Source organism: Piliocolobus tephrosceles, chromosome 9, assembly GCF_002776525.5.
Source record: "Piliocolobus tephrosceles isolate RC106 chromosome 9, ASM277652v3, whole genome shotgun sequence".
NCBI classification, from domain to species: Eukaryota; Metazoa; Chordata; class Mammalia; order Primates; family Cercopithecidae; genus Piliocolobus; species Piliocolobus tephrosceles.
Window position 1 is genome coordinate 8743241 of NC_045442.1, and position 25874 is coordinate 8769114.

Genomic DNA, 25874 nt, shown 5'->3' on the forward strand with positions numbered 1-25874 from the left:
TGTTCAGAAGATTCTGCCCAACTCTCTTCCTAGGAAAGGCATCTGTTGCACAAGTTTGGCTTCTGAAGCTTATGGAATGTGCTCTTGTGAGATGGCCTGGGCACCTGTCGCTCTATTAACTCCGGATGAAAAGTCAGAGTGTTTTCTGGGCAGGTGTCATTGATGGGCTGGCGTTCTCAAGGCACTGTTAACTGGCACCGAATCTGCAGATGTGCCAACGGCACCGCCCGGGCAGGATCCTCGGCTATGTGTGCAAGTGCTGGGTGTCTCTGCCGCCTAGACTGTTGCTGCCTCCTCATCTTGGCACAGCGGTCACACAGGCTCCTAGATGAGCCTGCGGGTGCACTGAGAGGCCCTGCAGGCTTCCGTGAAGGAAGCTTTTCAGGAGTGAGTCCTGTCTTTTGGGATCCCAGGCTCAGAAGGGTGGTGGACCTTGTGCATGGATGCGGCCGTCTGGGTTGCTGGGGTCCTTTCTTCCTGCCTCAACCTCTCAAACATGAAATCTACACCCCACTCATGCTTAACAATGCAGTCTGAGTTCTCCGGAGACACATTCAGAGAACTTTGCCAGAACTTGCTTAACTACGATGATATTAATTTGTGAGCATATTGTGAAACTCGGTCTGCCTTTATTAACAGAATGTTTAAGTAGATTTCCTTGAAAGAATTGAAAGCCATCATCATGTTTAACTGGATTTGAAAGAAATTTCATTTTGAAGGAAGGCACTGTCAGAGGCATGCCTTCTATAAATCCCTTCGGCTGCCTATTGTTGATGAAGACTAGGAAGTGGAGTCACGAAATTGAGAGGGTTGGCCGGATGCGGTGGCTCACGCCTATAATCCCAGCACTTTGGGAGGCTGAGGGGGGCAGATCACAAGGTCAGGAGATCGAGACCATCCTGGGTAATACCGTGAAACCCCGTCTCTACTAAAAATACAAAAAATTAGCCAGGCGTGGTGGCGGGCACCTGTAATTCCAGCTGCTTGGGAGGCTGAGGCAGGAGAATGGCGTGAACCCGGGAGGCGGAGCTTGCAGTGAGCTGAGATCCGGCCACTGCACTCCAGCCTGGGCCACAGAGCAGACTCTGTCTCAAAAAAAAGAAAAAAGAAAAAGAAATCGAGAGGGTCTATAAAACTGAGTTGATGGGCTGGGTTTTTGTGCTGTGTAACCGAAGGGCGCTTGGTAGAGAACCTCATGATGGTGACGAGGGAGCTGGTGATGGTCATTGAGTAAAATTAACCTGCCCAGATTTTAGAAATCCTGCCCTTTCCCCTGCCCTTGATTCTGAATGTGTTGGAGTTTGATAGCCAAGCAAGGGGTTGTAAAATGTGCCGTTTTTCCTTTTTGTTCTCTAATTTCTTAAAAATCTGACATTCTAGGCCGGGCGCGGTGGCTCAAGCCTGTAATCCCAGCACTTTGGGAGGCCGAGACAGGCGGATCACGAGGTCAGGAGATCGAGACCATCCTGGCTAACACGGTGAAACCCCATCTCTACTAAAAAATACGAAAATCTAGCCGGGTGAGGTGGCGGGCGCCTGTAGTCCCAGCTACTCGGGAGGCTGAGGCAGAAGAATGGCGTAAACCCGGGAGGCGGAGCTTGCAGTGAGCTGAGATCTGGCCACTGCACTCCAGCCCGGGCGACAGAGCCAGACTCCGTCTCAAAAAAAAAAAAAAAAATGTGACATTCTCTGTGATACCTCCATGGAACACATCTTCCATACGTGTCCCCTCTGGAAACAACCAAGTATCTCCAAGTGGCTTTCGTTTCTAAGCCTTGTTCATCTTCAGAAAGGAGCTGAATTTCCTGACACCAAATATTTCAGCCCTGGATCATAGCCCTCACTTCAAGCAAATAAAATGTGAGGTCCACGTTTCTGATCTTTGGTTGGGGTTTGGCCTGTGACTCCCCAAAACTTTCCTTTTGGGGGGAGGCAGTGTTTCTTCTTGTGAGGTTTGGCTTCAGGGCACTCTTTTTCCTTTTGAAAAGATACAGCTTTCCTGTTGACCGGGAACTTCACTGAGGTTTACCTCCCAGCCTCAGGCAGAAGGGAGTGAGTATTTCCTGCGGGGTTAGTGTGCAAGGGGGTGTCAGAGGAAAGGCAGGAGCAGCTCGCAGAGGCCTGCGGGCCCCTACCAAGTGCTTTTGTGCACATTCTCACTGGTTGGTCCTCACTGCCACTTTGGGACATCACAGTGACATCCCATTCTACAAACAAGGAGCCTGAGTCTCCAGAATAGCTCATCCAAGCTCATTCCATAAGTAGGGTCTAGAACTTCCTACCCACAATTCCGCCACTAACATGGTTTGAGGAGCAATTTCAGCAGAAGTGGAATAGTGAAACACATTCCCCCTCCTTTTTTTCCTTCCTTATTTGTGCCCATAATGTTTGGTGTTTTTTGAGGGGGGGAAATTGATTTATGAGTAAAAACTGGTTTAAAATAAAGGCAGAGGCTGGTTTTCGTAGCAGGCATCACCGAGAGAGCTGTGATGATGTCAGGGAGCCCAGAGCCAGTGTGGATCGGGGGTGCTGGCTCTTTCAGCATGGAGACCAGCTGGAGTCTGCTGTGTGCAGCTCAGCTCTAAGGAGGGCCTGTGGCTGTCATTGGAAGATGGTGATGGTAATTAAGTCCTCGTAAATAGCTTGCTCCTTGGGAGGGCTAAGGAGGAAAATGTCACATTTCATACATTCTTGTTGCAAAAGAAATATCAGGGGAGGGGATTCAGGCTACACAAATCAATGGTCACTGCCCAGACCAGACCCAGAGGCTGGTGGCCTTGGGAGCCAAGATGGCCAGCCCTAAACATGGGTCGGTGCCACTGGCCGGGGTGTGCAAAAAGGAACCCACAGAAGGGCCAGAACAGAAGGTGACCCCTCTTCCCCCCACCCCCCAAAAAAGCCAGACGTGGGAGTCGGCCTCTTTTTTTTTTTTTTTTTTTTTTTAAATAGAATGTTGGCGTTTGTGGAAGCTCATGGCTGATCTTTGATTGCATGATTGAAATTCTACTTATCAATTTTTCAGGAAGCCATCTAATTATACAAATTAAAATTCAAAGGAAAGCAAAAAGAATGATTACGCCCCACGTGGGGATTGGGGGAGGAGGGCGTGAAACCCGCCTTGCCTCAGATGATAATGCTGTCATTTTTCATCTCCGAGGTCTTCACAAAAATTAACTAATTAATTCTTTTCCCCCTTGGATGATGCAGCTGACGTGGAATTCTGTTTTTACAATAGAGTTGACGGGGAGCCAGACTGCAGTTTGGCCATCAGAGCTTGGGCCTGAGCAAATGACAATTGCTGGCCCGAGCCTCCCTGGTCAGCCTCACCTGGAGTCACTTGTGGGTGGGGGGCATGGACAGAAGCTCAGATTGATAGGTTTGGCCCCTCGCCCCACCTCCAGTAACTCTCAAGTTGGCTACAGTTAGGGACTCTTTTTTTGTGTGGTTGCCTTTCAGAAAGGTCAGCACTGGCCAGGTGCAGTGGCTCACGCCTATAATCCCAGCACTTTGGGAGGCTGAGGGGGTGGATCGCTTGAGTTCAGAAGTTCGAGACCAGCCCAGGCAACATGGTGAAACCCCATCTCTTCAAAAAATACAAAAATTAGCCAGGCATGTTGGCACATGCCTATAGTACCAGCTAGTAAGGAGACTGAGGTGGGAGGATTGCTTGAGCCTGGGAGGTTGAGGCTGCAGTGAGCATGAGCTTGTCCCTGCATTCCAGCCTGAGTGAAGAGCAGACCCTGTCTCACCAAAAATAAAAAAGCCAACACTAGCAAAACCAGTTTTTAAAATACATCCATATGGATCTGCTCAAGGGTAACCCACACATTCTAGGACAACCTTCATCTCCTGACGGATCAGATATGGTCATTCCCCGTTTTGGGGGAACTTCCCAATCGTTGAAGGCGTTTGGTATCTCAGGGATGTTACATTAATTATTTATGTGATTGGAAATTGTGCTTTTTCCTAGCTCTTTTATTAAAACTCACGTAATTATCGCCATAAATCTTTCGGATGCCTTTTCAGCCTCGTTGCTGGGAAATTAGCCATTCACTTACAGTAACCTGGTAGACCTGAGTCTGACCTTTTGATAAAGTAACTCTTAATGTTTTGCATAACTGATGGCCGTACATCATCATCCTCATTTCTACCCCTTGGGCCTCACTTTGTCTTCCATCTCTCCTCTTTCTTTCCACTGAGAACCCCTTTTTCTATGTGTGTATATGTGGTTGTGGTGATGTTCTTAAAATAAGACTGATTTAATTGTGTTCCTTGGGGGAAAAAAAACACAGAAGACAATAGAGTGGGGCCTTAAATGTTGTGCTTTCCAACTGAGATTCTTCAAGCCTTTTTTTTTTTTTTTTTCCGAGACAGAGTCTTGCTCTGTCACCAGGTTGGAGTACAGTGGTATGACCTCGGCTCACTGCAGCCTCCACCTTCTAGCTTCAAATGATTCTTTGGCCTCAGCCTCCCGAGTAGCTGGGATTACAGGTGCCTGCCACCATACCCAGCTGATTTTTGTATTTTTAGTAGAGACAGGATTTTATCATGTTGGCCAGGCTGGTCTCGAACTCCTGACCTCAGGTGATCCGCCCACCTCGGCCTCCCAAACTGCTGGGCTTAAAGGCATGAGCCACTGCGCCTGGCCAAGATTCACCAAGCCTTGTTTAATCAATGTAAAGAATGCAGTTCCAGAGCAGTGACTCAAAAGCTGGGATATTGGGGACAGCAGTTAATGATCTGGACCTCACCTGGCACATTGGTGATAGTCAGAGGCTTCCAAAGTGCTCAGATCCTGACCCTTCCAGAAGGAGGATGGGCAGCAGCTCCTCTTCCCCAGGCCTCAGTCAGGTCTCCCTCTAAGGAATCCCACATACCCCAAACTACGTGGGAAACCCTTTCTTGCCTCCTCCATCTGCCTCGCCTCTGTCTGAAACTTCATGGGGATGCTTACACTCTCTCGATAAGAAATACCTCAGCCCATATAGCTGGGACCCAATGTCAAGGCCAGCAGCCTGGGACCCTGCCCTTGGCTGGTGCTGACTGCAGTCCCCTCCAGCTGCAAGGAAGGTTCAGGAAGGTGGCACTGGACGAACGTTGGTTAGGAGCTGCTGGGGCTTCCCACCCGCGTTCTCACGTGATAGGGTCAGGGTTTTGTGTTGTGCTGAGCTGTGGCTTTGACCCCTGTCCCCTGCGCTGCTGTTTTGGAAAGCACTGTTGTACTCACCTGGCAGAAGGCCTTGGCAGAGCCCCTCAAGTTGCCACAGTGGGTGTCTGCATCTCAGTGCGAGTGCGTCCGGGGCAGGTCCAACTGGCTGTCACTTGGTCTATGCCACTGGAACACAATTTATTATACTTCAAATTGGTCAGTAAATTGGCATTTATAGCCCTAAAGTTAAAAGCAAGAGGTCTGTTGGAATTTGCTGCTTCCAGAAATAACTGACGATTGTCTCGTGTGCATTCACTTGCTTTCTATCATGAGATAAGAAGCAGGAGGCAGCTGAGATGCACTTGGGGCAACCTCCATTCCCAGTGTTTTGGGAAGAGAGCAAGTCCCATGAGTCCGGATGGCAGGTTCCCTTATAGAAAGTAGCAGTTAAGTCCCCAATGAGCTGTTGTCCTGTGCCCGGAGGGTCTCCAGAGAGTAAGGATTCTTTTCTCCTTGTTTCAGGGTTCATAGTGGCGTCATGCACGCAGACTCCTGCGAGTTCCCTTAAGTTCTTAGAGGACTGCTTTGCCTTTTGATCTGAGAGTTGCAAAGTTCCATAAAGAATGGCCCTTGTGGATAAGCACAAAGTCAAGAGACAGCGATTGGACAGAATTTGTGAAGGTAAGAGCGTGTTTGGCGGTTTTTACCAAACATACCTAGTCCCTCACTCAAATCTTGCTGGCTGCTCGCTTGAGTTGGCTGTGCTACTCCCCAAGCCAGAGTCCCTCCTGCGATTCCAACACTGTACACCGTCGGCACCCTCTGCTGGGTGCCCTTGGCCATGGGCCTGGCCTTGGCTTAGGACAAGGCCTGGCTTCTGGACCGGGGTTGGGGACTAGGAGGACAGTTTCAGGGCTGGTGGGCCCTGAGGTCCATGTCTTCCGTGTATTACGCATATGAAAGATGATGTTGATTAGGACCATCTTTTTTCACTTCCTGAAATCTCAGGACTTTACCTGTTTTCGATTAAGATATTTACGTTGCTGAATTCCCTGATGTTAGGAGATTCCTGAAGAGCCCAGCATTGCCCTTCGTGGTGTGTTCATGTCCCTGGTGTCTTTGGAAATGTCTGGAAGTGTTCTCTTCATGAAAGGAAAAATAAACATAATTAAAATCTAATGGAAACCTGGGGACAAAACTCTGAAGTGTTGATTAAACACTGTACTCTCCCAGATAGCAGGTGGTAAGGAACCACCATGTGGATTTGGGTTTGGGGGTGAGTGCACCTGCCAGATGGGGGAGTCAGTGCTACAGGGCTGCTCTTTGCTCAGGGTGATTGCTGGTACTGCCCTACAGGGTGGCTTTCGGAGGGAAGTGAAGGTGGCTCCACAGCCCCCTCTGCACCCCTTCACGCACACGCAGTAGCTGATGCACTGGTTTGCGGGCAGGAGTATGCAACCCACAGGCCTTCCCTGCAGCTGCCCCATATGGAGTTATCCGTCCTATAAGTAGATGTGGCTCAAGCCACACGGGGTGGGGACATCGTAGACGTTCTGCTGAGTGACTCCACGGCCCCACAGAACTCTGCGCTGCAAGATCACAAAAGCACTGACATTCCGGGGGTTCAGTAAAGGAGTTTGGCGTTAAAGGGGTTTTTTAAAGTAAACATTTGCGGATTATAAAAACCTACAGAGAGGTTGGTAGGATAGTGCAGTGAACACCAATATGCCATTCAGTTTTCCAGATTTCTTTGAGGGGAGATAGAAATAGAGATATACATATCAATAGACCACGTGTGTGAGTAGGTGATGGATTTTCTTCCAGAACCATCTGAAAAAATGCAGGGGCAGCACTTTACTCTGGAGTACTTATGGCATGGCACCTTTTATCCAATTTCCTACATGTTCCCAATACCGGAATGAACCCCAGGAATCTAACCTCAGGACAGTATTGTCTAATATAGGCTGCATATCCGCATTCCCCCCACGTCTCTGCCTGTGCAATAGATAAGGGTCATGCTTTGTGTTTAGTTGTTACATCTCTCTAGTCTCCTTAGTCTAAAATTATCCCCTGGGCTTTTTGACTTTCAGGGACATTGGACTTACTGAAGAGCCCAGGCCCCATTGATTTGTAGGCTATTCCACAGTGTGGGTTCTCCAGGTTGTATGGGGAGTTGTAAAATTTACTCTTGACTTCCAGTGTAAAGGTGCTTGATTGAGGTTACTGAGTACTTGCTTCTGGAACTCTGGAATGCTCATGATTCAGCTTTCCAAGGTTAGTAGCAGGAATGCCTCTGGGGCTGATTCCACCGCCTTCACCCGGGGTTCTCCGGGGTTGTTGCATCAGAAGCTAGAATGGGATTGAAAAGCCAGCCGCGTTTCCTCCTTGTGTTTCCATGGCTATGTAAACCTGACTTGGGCAAAAGCATTGTCTGCTTGCAGACCCTCTGTCCCATCCAGACAGGTGCTGAAGGATGGTTCACCAACCTTCCCACCCTCTTCATGTGTAATAGGAAATTTTTAGCCCATTTTTTGCAACAGAAGTTTGCGTTACCTTGCACATGCTTAGGGTTCCAGATACATTTGCAGTTATATTGTTTAAATTTCTCAGTGACCACTATCAACGCAGACAGGCCAAAATGCAGTTACTCCAATGTGGGTCGCCATGTATTTGTCAGCTCCCTGGGCATCTCATTAAGCACTCACAGTTGGTCCCGGGTGCTTTGTTGGTGCTCCTCCTGTGTATAAGCTGACTTAGTCCTTGTGGCAGCTGTTATGGGTCAGGACAGGTGCACCCATCTCACAGGTGCTGCCAGAGAGGTGCTGAGCAGTGGGCAGTTTGCACCCAGGAACCCGGGCAGTCTGTTTTTCTCTGTTTGGCCTTCTCTCATATCAGCTCCTTGGATTCAGCTCTTTCTTCCACCTGAAGGCCTTGAACATCTAACACACACACACACACACACACACACTCCTTCTAGCTTTGAATTCTCACCATGTCTCTATTGTGTCAACTACTTGTAGAATGTTCTGTATTGATCTGCAGAGAGCCTGTCAGACTGTTTCTTCTTCCTCCCCACTGCCTACCCCCGAGGACAAAAGGACCTTAGGTTTGTTTTCTTTCTGGAATCAGACAGGCCTCTCCAGGATCCCACTGCAGGCACTCCGGTGGAATCTGAGCATCACCCCTGCACAGATACTTCTACAACCTTTCCCTGCTTTCTAAGGCCTGTCCAGCCCCTTCCTCCTTGAAACTTTCAAAGCAAGAAAAAGTGGCATGGAGTTTGATCACTCTGTGTGCCCGGAATCGGCCGTGGGGATTCACCCCGCCATGCTGTGTCTCTACTCTGAGAGCAGCACACAGACAGTCTTTGCGACTCCAGCCAGATGAGCTGGAATAATGGCCTTTCTAGCCGACGTAAAAGCCAGATTTTAATTTTTTTAATGTAACTCTTTGCGTTTGATATTTATAATTTGTTTCTTTGTTTTTTTTTCTGATGCCTACTATCAAACAATCCCATAATACCATAATTATTACGAAGGAGCCCCCTCGTAACATAGGCTGATCAGAACAAGATTGTGGTCTCCTCATTCTCAAGTATAATTGAGGTTTTCCTATCTGCTTAGTTTGCTGACCTCATTGACATTGTGAACTGCACCAGCTGGAGGGTGTTAGTACCTACCTTATTGTATTATGCCAGAACTGGTTTGGTTTGCCCCAAACATTTATTGGTTGGAAATGAGGGCTAGCTGACAATCACTCAGCATTGCAAAGGGAACCCAGAAGAGCATCTTGCAGAGCCCTGGGTTTGTAGAACTTAATAAACCACAATGGCTGTTGGTGGTGGTGACTTTTTGTTAGAGTTTCTTCTCGTGGGTCATGACAGAATCAGTCCGTAAACGCTGCTCCCCTTTCCTGTTGGTATTGCGATCGCAACTTGCAAAAAGTACGTGTTTCATTTTACTGCATTTTGTTCGAATGTGTTAGAGACGTGGAAAATGGTTCCGAGGACGCTATCAGCCGAGTGGTGATGAGTCCTCTTGTAACATGACTCAGGGAGGCTACTTCTCCATTTTCTCTGCAAAAATAAAAGGGACCTCTTCTTAAATAAACAAACTCATGAAACATTCCTCACCTCTGGAATGTTCTCACGACCACAGAGAATAAAAGGAATGAGGGCGATGAGCTGGTCGGATGGATGTGAGGAAGAAGGAGACAAGCTGGTCTCTGTGAAACACATAGATAGTTAGAAATTCCGGGAATCTCATTCTGCGTCATCTTCGTCGTAGAGGAAAACGAGAAGTCTGAGAAGATGCCACCAGGGATGAGGTGGAAGGAGCTTCCTCAGTGGTTTCTTCTGTGTCGTGGGCTCCTCTGCCCTTCTCAGTGGGTTGAACTTGCCATTGCGGAAGCACATCTCAGTGGGATGTGCCCCCAAGAAAGGTCATTTGTGTGTATAAGGAACAAAGACAGGCGCCTCCAGGTCACCAAGGTTACCCAAGTGGTCTCGAAGTCCAGAGCGAGGCCCTTTCCTTCTTCCGCAGCCTCCTTGCCTGGCAAACGCCCATCAGAACCTGCAGGCTGAGAGAGTGACTTTCTCTTTCCCCGAGGAAAGTGCAAAATCCACAGAGTATTGACAGATGGTTTTGTTTGGTATTTGAGATTTTATTTGTTTTTGTTCTGGGTAGCTGTTTTGTTTTCACCTATCTTTGTAAAAATACGTTATAAAATCAGGACTTGTTTGTGTTTGTTTTTTAAAGCCCTTTGAGCACTTTGTAAAGAAACAAGAGTTGAAGCCTGCCTATAGGTAGTCCACAAACTGTTCTAATAAATAACTTTAAATAGCCCCAAAATGTGGATTTTAAAAATGGGATTCATAATGTTGCTATACATTATAATTATATGTTGGGATCAGGCAATTATGCACATTTCCAGCAATTATGTGATTAGCTATAATTGCCTTAGCTATGTAAATATACAATAGTCAACTAGACATGCCTTAAAACTCCAAAGCACAAATGAACATACCCAAACAATCTTACGCAAAGGTAAAGGTTCAGGAAACAGTCAAGGCGAAGCTTTACAGGCAAAAGTGCACTTACTTGCAAGGAGTAAAATTTCACATTTTGCTTTATCTGTCCCCAGCTTTAGAGAAACTCAGAGTGAGGACCCCCTCCCCAGGGAACCCCTCACCCGACCTGTTCCTCCACCAGCTCTGGGGATGGGGTTCATAGACTGCCCTCCCTTTCTGCAACTGTGAATCAGGTTCAGTGTTTTATTTCTCTGTTGTTACTCGTTTCTCAAGCACAAACATAAGCTTCTCTTTGCACTGGTCAGTTCGGTGATGGGCGGATGCCTTCCTCCTCACCACTTTTTTCTAATAGCAACATTTTTTTTTTTTTTTTTTTTTTTTGAGACGGAGTCTCGCTCTTGTCGCCCAGGCTGGAGTGCAGTGACCGGATCTCAGCTCACTGCAAGCTCCGCCTCCCGGGTTCCCGCCATTCTCCTGCCTCAGCCTCCCGGGTAGCTGGGACTACAGGCACCCGCCACCTCGCCCGGCTAGTTTTTTGTAGTTTTTAGTAGAGACAGGGTTTCACCGTGTTAGCCAGGATGGTCTCGATCTCCTGACCTCGTGATCCGCCCGTCTCGGCCCTCCAAAGTGCTGGGATTACAGGCTTGAGCCACCGCGCCCGGCCTTAATAGCAACATATTAAGGCTGCTTTGCTTTTACTTTGGGGGCCAGGCATGTGTAGTGTGATTAGAGTCAGTGGCTGGGATTTGGGGGTTCATCACCATCTTCTAGCTTGGTTCTATGGCTGCGGTTTTCAGCTCCTGCCCCCACCACAGTGAATTGCACGTTCTCCTACCCTCTGGTTGGTGGTGCCCTGTCTCCATCGATGATTGAGTCTAAACCTCCCACAGTGCAGCCTGGAGCTCCTGGGTCCAGCTGCCCAGGGCTTTATTCTCAGTGCCTGCCCTCTTGGTCCCCGCACCTTTGGGGAAAGAGCGTCTCTGGTTTCAGGCCGAGTCAGTTCCTCGTGGGGAGCAGTGCCTGGTGCGGGGGGGCGGGGGGGTTGGACAGGGGAGGAGTGCCTCAGGGAGAACAGTACATACCCGAGTTTGGAGGAGGCCCCGGGGTAGCCAGACAGCCGCAGACGGCAGCTCGCACGAGCGCAGAGAACCTTCTGCGCTCTTCACACAACTCAACCTAATTGACAGGTATTTGGGGTGACTGTGAACCAGAACCCCAACGTACATTTTGCTGCCAGCTTCTTGCCCTCTCTCCTTTTCCAGAACGTACAGTGTTATGCTGTGAAATGAGACTCCTCTCTGATTGGTTTCTACTGCCTGGCTCTCTTGCTACTAAAGCCCGGGCACCTTGGCTTGCGTGCTCCAGGGCGTTCCTCTGTCTCTGTCTCGGCTCCATCTACGGGTGACCTCACGTGCCTTTCTCAGCCCTTCCACATCCAGCAGGAGCCAGGCTGAGCACCCCAGCTGGGCTGTGAAGACACTGAGAGGAAGGAGCATTCTGGGTGTGGAGCACCTGGGCACAGTGGGATCCCGCACTCCCTGTCCCTCCAGCCTGTTTCTCATCACCTGAGGGTTTTGTTTTCCGTGTTCCGGTTGAAGAGATGTCTGTGCCAGGAGGGTCCCTCCCTTCCCATTTGCAACCTGGGATGGGTGACACGAATTTTTGCGAGACTTGGGAGTGAGGCGGAGAGTCAGTTCTTTTGTGTCCGCAGAAAGGCTGACTGTCCCGTCAAGGCCTGTGTGCTGAAACTGTCGCGTGCAGGCTCAGGTGGAGCGGTTCCTGTCAGGCGGCCATTCATATTTGGGCAGTGGATGCTTTGCCTAGCTTAGTGTCCCCCGTGCCCAGGCTTGCAAATGGGGCCGTTTGGGCTTTGATGTGTGCCCAGGCTCAGAGGGCTGAAGTGGTTGTGATCGGGGCGGGGGCGGGAGGGGGGCTTCTGGGGACTGTGTCCATGTCTGTCGTTTTTCCCCATCACACCGTACACTCCCTTGAGGCCAGCCGTCCATCACCATGGAGTCATAGTCAACAGTTTGATTTACAGCCCGAGTGTCAAACGAAATGAAAAGCACGTGGTGAATGGAGAGAGCACGTGCCGTGGAGGGAGGGGTGCGCTCCGCTCGCAGGTCAGGGGCTCAGCGGCCATGCCGTGGTCTGTCTCTGCAGGCACGTGCATTCTCTGGATTATTTTTGGAGTGCTTTTCTCATCTTGATGAGTGGCAGATTTTTTGGACTAAGGCTAGAGTGACAGAATTGGACTGAGAGAGCTTCATGGGGGAGGACTGTCTGAGCCAGCCCTGATTAGGAGCATTGCTAACAAAACCAGAGGAAGGAAGAAGTCCTGGGACCTTCTGATCCCAGGACAGCCAAGGAGACCTCAAAACAGTGGAGTGTGATGGGGCGGGCCACCGTGGAGGTGAGGTGGAGATTTAGGGAATCTGCAGGAAAAGCTGCTGAAGAGTGGAAGGGGTGGTGTTCATTGAGCACCTACTGTGTGGAGCATCTCGTGCCAGGTGCTGTCCAGAGCTGAGCGAAGCCTCTTGAGGTCAAGTGTGTTCCATTGCTAGAAATGGGAAACCTGACATGGTCCAAGGTGAGGCCTGTCCTGCATCCCAGCTGGGGTCCCAGGGCACACTTTGGCACCACCAATACTTTCAAAATGGGCCGTGCAAGAGAACGGGCTTGCTTTTTTTATTTTGAAACCCCATAATGAGTGGTAATCAAACCTAATTTTCATAATGCAGTTCTCAGGACGCTTTACAATATAGGCAAGAAATTGAGTCCGAAGCAATGTGCAGGCCTTTTTTTTCACTTACCATGGCTAAATATTGAGAGACATGAGGGCTGGGGCTTCTTAGGATGCAGCTAATCTGGAAGGGGCTGGGTTGGTTCAGACACTCCACGTCACTCTCCTGACTTCCTTTGGTGCGTTACGCAGGTGCCCAAGCCTCTGCGCTCCAGGCCCAGAAATTGGTGAGGGCACTCATTGTGCAAGCAAGGGTGCGGTGCCACTCGGCCCCTTGGATAACTGAAATGATGTCTGGGCAGTTTTGCTAATTGTTACTGTGTGCTTGTGTGATTTAGATGAAGGCTGCTTTAAAACCCAGCCAACTTTGTGTTTGCTGTGTAACCAGTGCATTTGGTGTGGTCTCCTACCCTTTGCACTAGATTAGCCAAGTTGGTTACTTTGGGTTGAAGATTTCGGAGGCAGGGGGTTGATGAGAGGAAAGAAAATTTTGTTTTTTTGTTTTGTTTTTTTGTTGTTGTTTTTGTTTTTGTTTTTTGAGATGGAGTCTCGCTGTGTTGCCCAGGCTTGAGTGCAGTGGTGCGACCTCGGCTCACCGCAACCTCCGCCTCCCAGGTTCCAGCGATTCTCCTGCCTCAGCCTCCCAAGTAGCTGGGATTACAGGTGTGTGCCACCACCCCTGGCTAATTTTTGTATTTTTAGTAGAGATGGGGTTTTGCCATGTTGGCCAGGCTGGTCTCCAACTCCTGGCATCAGGTGATCTGGCCCCCCTCAGTCTCCCAGAGTGCTGGGATTACCACACAGGCGTGAGCCACCGCACCCGGCCCAAGAAAACTTTTTTAATGGCACAAATTCTACAACACTTACCTTGACAGAAACATACAAAAATCCAACAAAGGCTGTCCACATTTAAAAGCAGGAAATGGGTATGCCATAGGCCGATTTTTCTGCCCTGTGTCTGCCAGAAAACCGTTACCCGCTAACTTCCGCAGCCTCTCTGGGGAGGTGCTGGCTATGGGAGACGCAGAGGGCACTGTGGTGGCTCCGTCCTGGGATGCAGCAGGCACCAAAGAGCCTCTTGCGATCTTATTTCTGCCGTCATCTGCAGAGCTGCCCTGGCCCTTCGTGTTGGTGGAGGTAGGACCAGGGAATGGAAGCCCAGGCAGGTGCTGGACCCCCCTGGGGACGCTGTTCCCTAAGTTGGGGTCTGCTGCCTCCTGAGAATGAGCTGTGCCCTCATAAGGCCTTGAGACAGACCTGGCAGCCCACCGAGTGGGCAGGTGACAACACAGCTAAGAGGGACATGCCAGTGAGCCAAAGACTCTCATGTCACTGCAGCCTTCAGACTCACTGATCCCACCTGATCTTGTTTTTCTGTAAAAGTGAGAGTTAGACCCCAGAGCCGTGTTTTCCCACTCATTTCAAGCAGTTTCCCGCGTGATTATTCCAGTGGGAACATGAAACGCTTGTTGGCAGTTTGTCCAAAGGCTGCTCTTCCCAGCTCTTCTGGAACTTTCTGGATCCATCTCTGGAATTGTCTGGGTCTCTGTAGATCTCTGTTGTTGGTAACTGACACTTTGTGTTGCACGTGGACTTCAGAATTGGCTTTGGGCGGACATCGCCTGTCTCCCCGACATGGCTGTCGCGTTACTCTACACAACCGGCTTTTTCTTGGGTTCATTTCGTCTGCAAGAGAGTTTGGGTTTATCTTTCTTAATTTTCAGGAGATGATTTTTCTGTTACACAATCATCTTATTTTTACTTGACATAATTTCTATAGAGAGGGTTTTGGCAGAATTAAAAAATGAAGCCCATGAGATGTATTACTCTAATTGGTCCCATCTCACTTTTAGTCGACATGAGAATTTTTCAGAAAAGCAGTCCTTTTTAAAAGACTGTAGTGTGGTGTGTGTGTGTGTGTGTGTGTGTTTGTGTAACCAGGGTGTTTGGAAAAGTGTGAGTCCAGTTACAGGTGTTCTTACCTAGCACGGGAAAACATCTGTCATAATATTTGTCAAATCTCAGAGCCGAGGCTGTGTGAGTTTGGGTGGTTTCCAAGCAGAACAGGTTGGAAGTTGATAGAAATGTGATAGAAATGGAAGCTGGACCTCCTGGTTCAATGGGAGGCTGACACCGCACCAAAGCACATCCGTCCACATCTGCCCCTGCTCCTGCGATCACCCTTGAACAGCAGCTCAGGAACCTCCCTAAGAATCACTACTGGTTTCTTAGGAGTTACCAGGTAAACATTCTTCTATAGAGCCCTGTTTCTGTTTGAGAACTTGCTGAGCTGAAAACCAGATAGTAACTAAGCAGGTGAGTCAGCAGAGCTACCTTACCCTGCTTCAAAAAGACAGCATGGGGGATTTTCCTGGAATGCTCTAAGTTCATCCACCCATCTTTGAGGGGTGTGCCTGCACCCTGAGTGGGGTTACATAGTACTAACACCACATAATGTCACATTGTTCATTACAGCAAGGAGAGGAAATTGGCAAGGTGGCTTAATCCTGAAGTGTTAGCCAGGTACAGTGGCTCACGCCTATATAATCCCAGCACTTTGGGAGGCCAGGGCACGTGGATCACCTGAGGTCAGGTCAAGACCAGCCTGGCCAACATGGTGAAGTAGATGGAGACGTGGTAGTCTCTACTAAAAATATAAAAATTAGCCAGGTGTGGTGACGCACACCTGTAATCCCAGTTACTTGTGAGGCTGAGGCAGGAGAATTGCTTGAACCCAGTAGGTGGAGATTCCAGTGAGCAGAGATCATGCCATTGCACTCCAGCCTGGGAAACAAGAGAAGAACTCTGTCTCAAAAAAAAACAAAAACAAAAACAAAACATTAGGGCCGGGTGCGGTGGCTCATGCCTGTAATCCCAGCACTTTGGGAGGCCGAGGCGGGCAGATCACGAGGTCAGAAGATCAAGACCATCCTGGCTAACACGGTGAAACCCCGTCTTTACTAAAAATACAAAAAAAAAATTAGCCAGGCGTGGTGGTGGGCGCCTGTAGTCCCAGCTACTCAGGAGGCTGAGGCAGGAGAATGGCGTGAACCCAGGAGGCGGAGCTTGCAGTAAGCCGAGATCACACCACTGCACTCCAGCCTGGGCAACAGAGCGAGACTCCGTCTCAAGAAAAAAAAAAAAAAAAAACTAGTATTTCTCTTTAGAAGATTCTAGTAGAGTGCTAGATTGCGAGAGATGTGAGTGAGGAACAGCACTCTTTGGTTTAAAGCTTGCAGGTATGCATATCGTCTCATTTTAAAATGCTTTCAATATATATAGCCTTTGTAGCTTCCTAATCACCAGCTTTTATTTTTGCTGTGAATTCTTTGTCATGGGAATCCTGCAGTTGCAGGGCAGGAACCTACCGTGTTAGTCTGGGATGTTGCTTCTCTGGGACTGTTCTATATGTTTAAGGAAATGTCTTAATACTTTGGGGTGCTCCTTTATCTAAATAACTGCTCTTCTTTGCATTATTGCGCCGAAGTCCTTTGTGGACTCTAAAAGCTTAATCCATGTGAATACGGAAAATCATCTGCAGGATCTAAGCCTGCTGGAATTAGGCTTTTCTTTCTGACGTACCTAAAAGAAGATGAGATATTCAGATGCAGCCGCTTCCCAGTTTTGCTTTGCAGTGTAAGGTTTAGTCGCCCATCCTCCTGTTCCTGTGACCTCTGTTGCAGTCACTTGAAATTCCAGATTACACACGCCCTTCCCCCAGCCACCGCCTCTACAGTATGAGCGGATCTGTGTTTCGCAGTAATAAGGTAAAGAATGCATTTGGGCTTTGATTCACAACCAGAGAGTCATCTCAAAGCCAGATCTCAGTATCATCAAAGCATCAGGTTTCAGAGCTGGCCCCTTTTTTGGGCTAGACATCCATGGCCTAGGATCGCGTGTGGACCTTTTTCTGTTTATCCACGTTTAATTTGTGTTTAGCTGTGCCATGGATTAACGTTTCATTGTGGTGGACTAAGAGTGGACTGACACTGAAGCAGCCTTATTTTGCTTCTGTTGCCTCTCAGGAATCAGTGGCGGGGGTGGGAGCAGCCCCGTCCAGAGGGGGAGACAGTGGTCATCCTAAAAGTACCCTGGTGCAGAAGGGGGAGTATAAACCCAAGCTGCCGTGTGGAAGTAAATCCCAGTTGCAGCTTGGGAGGGCTGGATGGAGCAAGCTGCCGGCTTCATCAGTCTAACGAGATGTCACATGGAACAAAGCTTTAGGGGTTTTATTTAGCTCCTAATCCTCATGCTGAGAGAGCCTTGGTCCATGTGAGCACACCAGCTAGGAAGGGGGACCTGGCAGGCTGGGGACAGCCTCCTCTCTGGGACTGAGCTGTAAGGAACAGACCTCTCTGGCTATCGTTGGGGAGTGAGGCAAAGTTACCGTGAGTCTTATGTTTTGTCTGCTAAGGTTTCGGAGGATTAATAATTTAGGCCATGCTTTGAAACAGAAAACCCCCAGTTGGTTGTCGCTGCCGTCTCGGAAGGGTTAGCGCACAGCCAGGTCTGTGTTTGATGTATGTAATTGAAGATTTATAAAGAAAAGCTTCTCCTCTGCCTCGTCCGCAGTCATTTTTTTTCCAATGCCAGTTCCCAGCAGGCATATAAATATTGGTCGTTCTCAGAGCTGGGATGCTGCCGGGTGGTACGAGGGCCCCTGGGAGAACGCCGAGTCCCTGCGGCCTCTGGGGAGGAGAAGCTCCCTGACGTATGGCACGGCAGAGGGGACTTGGTTTGAGCCAAACCACCGACCACAGGACGCTGCCCTGCCCGGGGCTGCCGAGCCCTACCTGTACCAGGAGGCCGTTTATAACTCAGTGGCTGCAAGAAAGGGGTCTACTCCTGACTTCACCTTCTACGACAGCAGACAGGCAGTGATGTCTGGTCGCAGCCCGCTGCTGCCACGGGATTACTACAGTGACCCGTCTGGAGCTGCTAGGGTACCCAAAGAGCCTCCCCTCTATCAGGACCCAGGAGTCAGCCGGCCGGTCCCCAGCTATGGAGTGCTTGGCAGCAGAACGTCATGGGATCAAATGCAAGGCCGGTCACCTGCCCTGCAGGACGCCGGTCACCTGTACCGGGATCCTGGAGGTAAAATGATCCCTCAGGGGCAGCGGACACACACCAGGGCTGCATCCCCCGGGCGGTATGGACGGGAGCAGCCCAACGCCAGGTATGGGGCGGAGGCGCCTGCCTACCCCCCCAGCCAGGTCTTCAGCGACATCAGCGAAAGACCCGCTGACCCTGCCTGTGCCAGACAGGTGGCCCCGACGTGCCTGGTTGTGGACCCCAGCTCAGCTACTGCCCCCGAGGGCAGTACAGGGGTGGCCCCAGGGGCCCTGAATCGAGGCTACGGGCCTGCCCGGGAAAGCATCCCGTCCAAGATGGCTTACGAGACTTACGAAGCTGACCTGTCCGCATTCCAGGGTCCTGGTGGCAAGAGGACCGTGCCCCCTGAATTCCTGGCCTTTCTGCGGGCGGAGGGGCTGGCGGAGGCCACGCTGGCAGCCCTACTACAGCAGGGCTTTGACTCTCCGGCCGTCCTGGCTACCCTGGAGGACGCGGATATCAAGTCTGTCGCACCCAACCTGGGCCAGGCCCGTGTTCTGAGCCGCCTGGCCAGCAGCTGCAGGACCGAGATGCAGCTGCGGAGGCAGGACCGGGTGGGCCCCCTGCCCCGGGCGCGGTCCAGCAGCTTCAGCCACCGAAGCGAACTGCTCCATGGTGACTTGGCTTCTCTGGGCACTGCAGCCCTGCAGCCCCAGCCTGCAGGTCCCCTGCAGACAGCAGCCCCCCGAGCTGGAGACCCGGCTCGCCGCCCCTCCAGTGCACCATCTCAGCACCTCCTGGAGACGGCGGCCACCTATTCTGCCCCTGGCGTGGGTGCCCATGCCCCCCACTTCCCCTCCAATTCCGGGTACAGCTCTCCCACCCCTTGCGCCCTGACGGCGCGTCTGAGCCCCACGTACCCCTTGCAGGCAGGGGTGGCCTTGACTAACCCGGGCCCCTCGAACCCCCTCCACCCAGGCCCCAGAACAGCCTACTCCACAGCATACACGGTGCCCATGGAGCTGCTAAAGAGGGAGCGCAACGTGGCCGCCTCTCCGCTGCCCAGCCCTCACGGCAGCCCTCAGGTCTTGCGGAAGCCAGGTGCGCCCCTGGGGCCATCCACCCTGCCGCCGGCCAGCCAGAGCGTCCACACACCTCACTCACCGTACCAGAAGGTGGCCCGGCGCACGGGGGCGCCCATCATCGTGTCCACCATGCTTGCACCAGAACCAAGTAATACATCCTCCCCGCCTGCCCTGCCTGGGGAGCTGGGGGGAGCAGGGGGGTGCGGGGTTGTGGAAGTTTGAACATAGGATAGCAAGTCCTCACTCGCCAGGCCACACACACACACACCACCAAACAAGAAGGATGCAGCACTGTGACCAGTTGACACGGCTTCTCTTAGGTTAATCAGATTTGTGTATCAGGCCAGATCTGCTGGGGCAGCAGTGCCCTCCTGTTCTTTAGTGTTGAGGTCGGGTTGATTTGTAGATTTCCCATGACAGTGGTAAAACTCAACTGTGTTTCTTGGAGGAACTCAGAAGTCACTCAGAACAGACTGCAGCCTTGAGCTCACAAGGGGTGGCCTTTTCTCTCGTTCACACTGGGGAGCTTTGGAGAAGGCAGGAATGTTTCATCAAATGCTGGCTCTAAAGCGTGCATCCTCCATTTAGAAGGGCATGATCGTGTGGAAACGTACCTCTCACGGGTCCGCACGTCATATCGGAGGCAGTGATTACCCACCGTGGAGATGAAAATGTGTGTGTTTGCATACTTGTGGGTTAAACAAAGCAAGATGTTGAAATCCCTCAGAACTCTCTGTTTCAAAAACAGATTTAGTCTCTCCTATCAGAAAATACAGTTGGGAATTCCGCTTGCTTGAAGGGAAGAATATATTTCCAAGTCCAGGAAAGAGAGAGTTGGTGGTAGGTGGTTTTCTTCCCAACGTGTGCCAGGTATAATTTATGGCGTGTGTTTCCTTGGACATGGTGGATGAAGTCCTAGGTGGGCGTCCTCAGAACACCATTTAGAATTTTTATTTTAATTCTAGAGTCTTGACCAAAAATTTAAAATGTAAATCAGTTTTCTTCCTTTCAGACATACTTCTTTTCTCCCCGCCTGCCTCCCCTACATAATTCAGAAAACAGAATCCTTTTCAAATGATTTTTTTTTTTTCGTGAATAGCTTGTGAAAAACAGGATGAAACAGTAAGCTCTACCTTTTTGAAAGTAGCCTTGAAGCAACTGTAGGCGGGGACCGAGGCGCCGGACCTCACAACCCTGCAGAGACCCCCTTAAGTTTCTCCTCCATCACTGTGTGTCGCTTCTGCTGTTAATATTACCTCCTAGTTAATATTACCTCCTAGAGACGGCCTCCAGGCATTTTGCTTTTTGTTTCCAAGTGGAGACTGAGCAACTGGCCTGATTTTCTGTTTTGTCGTATAGATTCTGATTTTGTCTCATGGATTTTTTTAAGTCTGATCACATCATTATTTGACTTTCTCGAATACATGTGCGGCAGGAGGGACGTCAGATAATTTTTCCGAGGGCCTGTGCCTGCTCTCTGAGTCAAACATTCTTTCTTTGCAACCAACTAATTTGCATGGCGATGACATTTGTTGCTCCAGTAATTTCATCTGATAATGGCCCGGCTTGCAAAGCGGCTCTGAAAACATATTCCTTAATTATGTGTTGCTAAGTGACGGGAGGGCTTGGTCATAATCACAGAAAGATTATCTCCTCACCCAAGTCGTGGAAAGGTTTTGCTGAAGGAGGACCTGTAAGATTGCCTTCTTTTCTTTTCTTTCCTTTTTCCTGTTTATTTTACACTTGCCTTTTAACAAAAACATTCACCGTTATTTGGGTATGGAGTCAGGGGTATTATATAAGTTGTTTGCAGTGTCATTGTTAACACGATGTGTTGCAGACCGGAGGATATTGATTTTTACTTAATTTGCGTGGCAGCGAGCCAGTGCCAGGGAAGTCTGCAGGCAGAAGCCAGCCAGCAAATCAAATGTCTCTGTTCAGTGATCCACCCCATAGCTGCAGTTTTCCTCCTCGTTCCTTATCGTATGTTCATTGTGGCTTTACTCCCCACACCCTATCGGGAAGAGGGCAGGGGCTGGCGTCTCTGGTAGTGCTTCAGCTGTGTTTCCGTGGAATCCACAGTCAGATTTGGATCTGTCGGAGCCAGCAGGGAAAGTAGATGGTGTGTGTGTGGAGGATAATGTTTACGTTTCAGGAAAGCACAGGTTGGGCAGTCCCACTGGCCTCTGGTCCAGGACACGCGGCTCTCTGGAAATCCAGTGTTGCTCGTTCGGGACGCCACCAGCGTGAATGCATCTTCGTTCTGGTGCCGCCTGACTCGAGTGCTTCCGTCCCATCGGAGGGACAAGGAACTCTCTTCTGGAAGTTGACTCTCTTCCTCCCTTCGGGACGGGCAGTGTTGCAGTGTTTACAATAGGGTGGTTTGGGGTTTGGGGATTATTTTCAGTATCTATTTTATTTTCGTATGCTTTGGTTATTTTTAACGTATGTTTACTTTTTCTCGGTCTACGAACTACCTGCCTCATCTTGGTGGGTTTTGTGCATACACACAATAGGCTCGTATTTCTAGTGCAGTCCGCTGACCAGGCAATTCAGAGTGACAAACGTGAGGAGGGCGTATGCCGCAGGGACCCCAGTGCGGCCCACCAGCCCCGGTGACATGGACAAATGGGGGCTCCTCAGGCCTGTGTGAGTGGCAGCACCTGGCGGGTTGTGGGGTCCGCTGTCGCTCTCAGGCTGACCTGGCCGGCTATGGCACGAGTCGTGGAGCCCTCCAGGCGGTGGCTGTGAGCCAGCAGTCTCCCCGTGTCACGTGCTGTCACCCGAGCCCTGCCAGCACCAGATGCAGCAGGGAGCATCAGAAACAACGAACGGGGCTGCGGCCATTTTCATATCTTTGTCTTCACAAAATACAGCCAAGCCTGCAACCTGCACAGGGCTCAGCTCAGGACACACCCTGGGGGCAAAGTTTCAGATGTGAGAAACGCAGTCCCAGCCCAAAGAGCCACAAAAAGATCTTTCTGAGCTTTTTCCATTTTCTTCCAGCCATTTTTCTTGCTGCAACTGGATTAATGGGGCACACGTGACCCCTGTCTAGTTGCTAAGGTCACTGCCCGAGGACTCTTCAGGATGGGGGGAGGAGCGTGTGGTCTGTGTGAAGGGGCTGTTGAGGCTGATGGTTGTGACAGTTATCTGTCACCAGAGCGGGTCACTCGCATGGCTTCTTTTGGTGTGGCCTTGGTTTCCAGCAACTGGAGGTGTGAACTCTGGTCTCCTGGGTAGAAAGCACCCCCATCAATAATTTTAGCCCTATCAGAATCTGCATAGAGGGTCTCCCCCATCGGCCCACAGCCCTGCTACTGAGTCCTCATGCAGCCTTGCCTCTTGTGGAGGCTCCCTCTGCACCTTGAGATCTGTGCTGGTGCAGAGGACACACTGCTCTTGAGGGTCTTGACCCTTAAACCTTCGGCTGGCTTCCCCTGTATCAGAGCACAAGGACATTTGGGGGTGAAGTCCAGGGGCTGTGACCCCAGGCTGGCCCTGCAGACCAGCAGAGGGATGAGTCCAGCCCTTCCTGTGTGCTGGCCATGCAGTCCAGCCAGAGAGAGTTGTAAGGGAGCAAGGAAACCTCTTTCGGGCTGGCCCCCGGATCCCCGAGTCCCAGACACAGACCACTGCCCTGGGCAGGGCCCAGCGTGAGCTCGGGGGCTTGTTCACTCCTTCCGTCCTTCCCCACTGACCTGTCACCTGCTGTTCCTTCCTTCCATACTTCCATCCTTCCTCATTGACCTCTCCCCTGCTATGTGCCAGGCCTGTGACCGGATGTTTGGGGCTCCCAGGTGGGCAAGACCCAAGGCTTGTGTTCAGGTGCTTTCTGGTCTGGGGGCCAGGAAAGGCAATTCATAAAAGGACAGTTACTGTGACTATGAATGGCAGGGACCAGGATGGGGCCTGTGGAGCACCTGGAGCTCCAGGGCTGCCTGGCCACTCCTGTGCTTGGAAGAGCATCCCTACAGCGCATGTGTGTGCACCGGCAGGGATGCAGGAGGAGGGCGGAGCTCAGCACCGCAGCCAGACTGGGGCTAGGGGAGAGGACACCGCCCAGGCCGGCGTGGGGCAGATGGAAGTGTGTGCGTGAGCTGTCATGTTCCAGGGCAGCTAAGGGCCTGACTGGTGTTTTGAGACTCCCTGTGGCATCTCTTTTCTTGCAAAGTAATCTATACCTGCATAGTGAAAACATTACAACGTTATGGAGCCACATAGCCAGGATTCTGCCGCTACCCCGGCCTGGTAGAGCCAGAACCTCGGCACAGCCTCCCTTCCAAATCCAAGAGGAGCTGAACGGTTCCCAGGTGCTGACAGCTCAGCCTTTTCTAGCAAAACAGTGAATACACCCGACATCAGTGAGCTCTGCGGGTCTTCCATTTGGCTTTTGTACTTGATCAGTCATTGGGTTTCATGGCCCGGTGTTCTCTGCATTCAGGATGCCCCTGGGCAAGTCACCTGCTTCTGGCCTCTGTGCCTCTGAGGCCCTGGTTGTGGCTGATGCCTGACCTCCTGAGACTCCCAGCCCTTCTTGTGACCTTGCCAGATCACCCTCTGCCGTCTTTGCAGAGCATCAGCGATCGTCCCTCCCTCCCGTTGCTGCCCTGAAGTATTCGCATCTTGGTGTGCCCCCCTTACGAGACTGAACTCTGTGAGTGCCTGAACCTGGCCTTTGTTTGTTCATGGAGCCCTTTGTTCATGGAGCTGATTCTGCTAGGCTGAGACTGGGTTTCTTGGTCCCCTTTCGGGCTCCTGGACATGCTGTGGACCCACACCCAGGAATATGATTTCAGCCCAGGAGCATAAAGTAGTTGAATGCATGTCCCGGAGGAGTGCTGCCTGCTTTGTGTTTGGGCAAGTGTGTTGAATTCTCCGTGCTTCTATTTCTATGTCTGTCAAAGGGGGTAGGTCTTGAACCTGCTTCCTGTGCTTCTGGGAGAGCAGTGAGCAGAGAAGGAAGAGAGTGCTTGCATGTTGAGGTTGGAGCTGCCTGGCCTCAGTGGGGAATGGTGCTTTTCTTGTTGTGGTTGACCCTTGGCCTTTTCTCACACAGGACTGCTGAGGTCCTTGGGGTCTCGGGGGCCAAACTTGTCCCCCATCTCTGCCTCCTTCACAGCACTTCCTCTGACCCCTTGGGTGTGGATTTCATTCTGTCCATGGAGGACGTGGGGTGAACCACACCCAAACAACTAGACAGCCCCGCTGTGGTCCTCAGTTTGGTGCAAAGGCTGCTGTCCTAAGTCTCTGTCTTGTTAAAGCTTAGTGGGTCTTTTTTCAAAAGTGGGTATCTGGGCATTTTCTATAAGCCCACATTGCATAGAGTGTGTCCCCCTCAACAGTGCAGGCGTCCTCCACACTGGTATGTGGGTGATTGGACCAGGAGTCTGGCCAGAGAGTAACGTGGGTGCTTGGCGTCAGCTGACTGGGGTTGCAAGTCTCAGGCCTTCAGGCCGGGCTCCTGGCTGCATCTGGAGGGCTCCGAGGGGGAAGAGGCCAACAAACGATTTCTGTCGGGCACGGTGCGGGACTCAGAGCAGGTGGTGCGTGAGGTCGGTGCTCGCTGTTAGTTTAAAGGAATTGACCCGTGTTTTCATGGCAGACCGTGTCAGCCAAGACTGCTGCTGGGACCGTGGCCAGCTCTGCGCGCATTCCAGTCACCAGACCCTCTTCTGTCTGTCTCCACAGGGCCCGTGTTGACTGGCCTCCTCATGTCTACAGGGGCGTTCCATCTTCCTAGTTTAGAAAACAGTTCCACATGGAGTACGGAGGTCTTGATCAGGGTGCCCTCTGTTTTCTAGGAAGCAGGTCATGGGGTCATAGCTTCGGTTACTAGATAATAGTTTTGTGTGACTGTGCTGTCCCCACACCATCCCCCCAACCCCCACTGAGTGCTCTGAGAACCACATCACACCTGGAGCTCTGTGCATTGCCAAGCTCAGGGCCTCCTAAACCCCTCCAGGGATTATTGCTCCTCTGAATCTTTAAAAGCTGTTGATCTTGGCCGAGGTACAGTTCATATTTTCCTGGAAGGTTTGCAGAGCCAAGGGCATAAGTACCTGAGCAGATTCCACAGACCGGGTGAGTGGCCCCATTTTCACCTGGCCATAGAAAGAACCAATGGGCCCCTACGCTATTCTGCTTTAACTCTACTTTCAAATGTGGCCTTTGCTCTTGAGTGCCTGGTGTCCATCCTGGGGCTCCACAAGTCACATTTCAGCTCTGTCAACCTCAGTGCTTGAGTTGAGGGTCAGAATTCCTGGGTCATGGGGCCCAGGCTTTTTGGTGTCAGGCACACAGTTTGGAAATATTTCTCCCCCGTTCTGTGGTTATTTTTTCCAATTTCTTGATAGTGTCCTTGAAGCATGGAAGTTTTAATTTGGAGTCTTATGTATTTACTTTGCTTATGCCATTGGTGTCACATCTAAGAAACCGTTGCTTAATGGAGGGTCATGAAGATACACTCTTACGTTTTCCTCCAGGAATGTTACAGTTTTAGCTCTGACATTGAGGTCTTGGTCTACTTTGAGTAAAGTTCTGCGTATGGTGTGAGGTAGGGGTCCCATTCAGCCAGTTGTCCCAGTGTTTGCTTTGTGCTTTGCAGAAGCTGAGCTGTGGAGAGCTAGGCTGGGTAGAGCAAAAGTAGAGCTTCATGGCAGACTTCTTACATTTGGTAATTAATATTCTAAGGAAGAGAGACGTATTTTTTTAAGTGAGAAAGTCAATATATATTAACAGGAAAGCTTTTCAGGTGTTTGGCACAAATGTATTTACCCCTAAGAGCATATGAAGCAAGAATTCTAAAGCTTTTTC

At 50.6% G+C, this 25874-nt stretch overlaps 1 protein-coding gene across 9 annotated transcripts in view; it reads left to right on the forward strand.

Annotated features, from left to right (window-relative positions):
* CTBP2 (C-terminal binding protein 2) overlaps positions 1–25874 on the forward strand; it is a 172692-nt gene that overhangs the window by 116009 nt on the left and 30809 nt on the right. For 6 of the 9 annotated variants that reach the window (XM_023224414.3, XM_023224410.3, XM_023224412.3 and 3 more), the window contains one exon: positions 5672–5830. The exons of 2 other annotated variants lie outside the window; for them this stretch is intronic. In XM_023224414.3, the coding sequence (XP_023080182.1) occupies positions 5773–5830 (58 nt within the window). In that variant the 5' untranslated portion in view covers positions 5672–5772. Of the gene's footprint in view, positions 1–5671; positions 5831–17507; positions 19207–25874 lie in introns of those variants that run through there. One more of the 9 variants, XM_023224409.2, reaches the window with a different exon arrangement.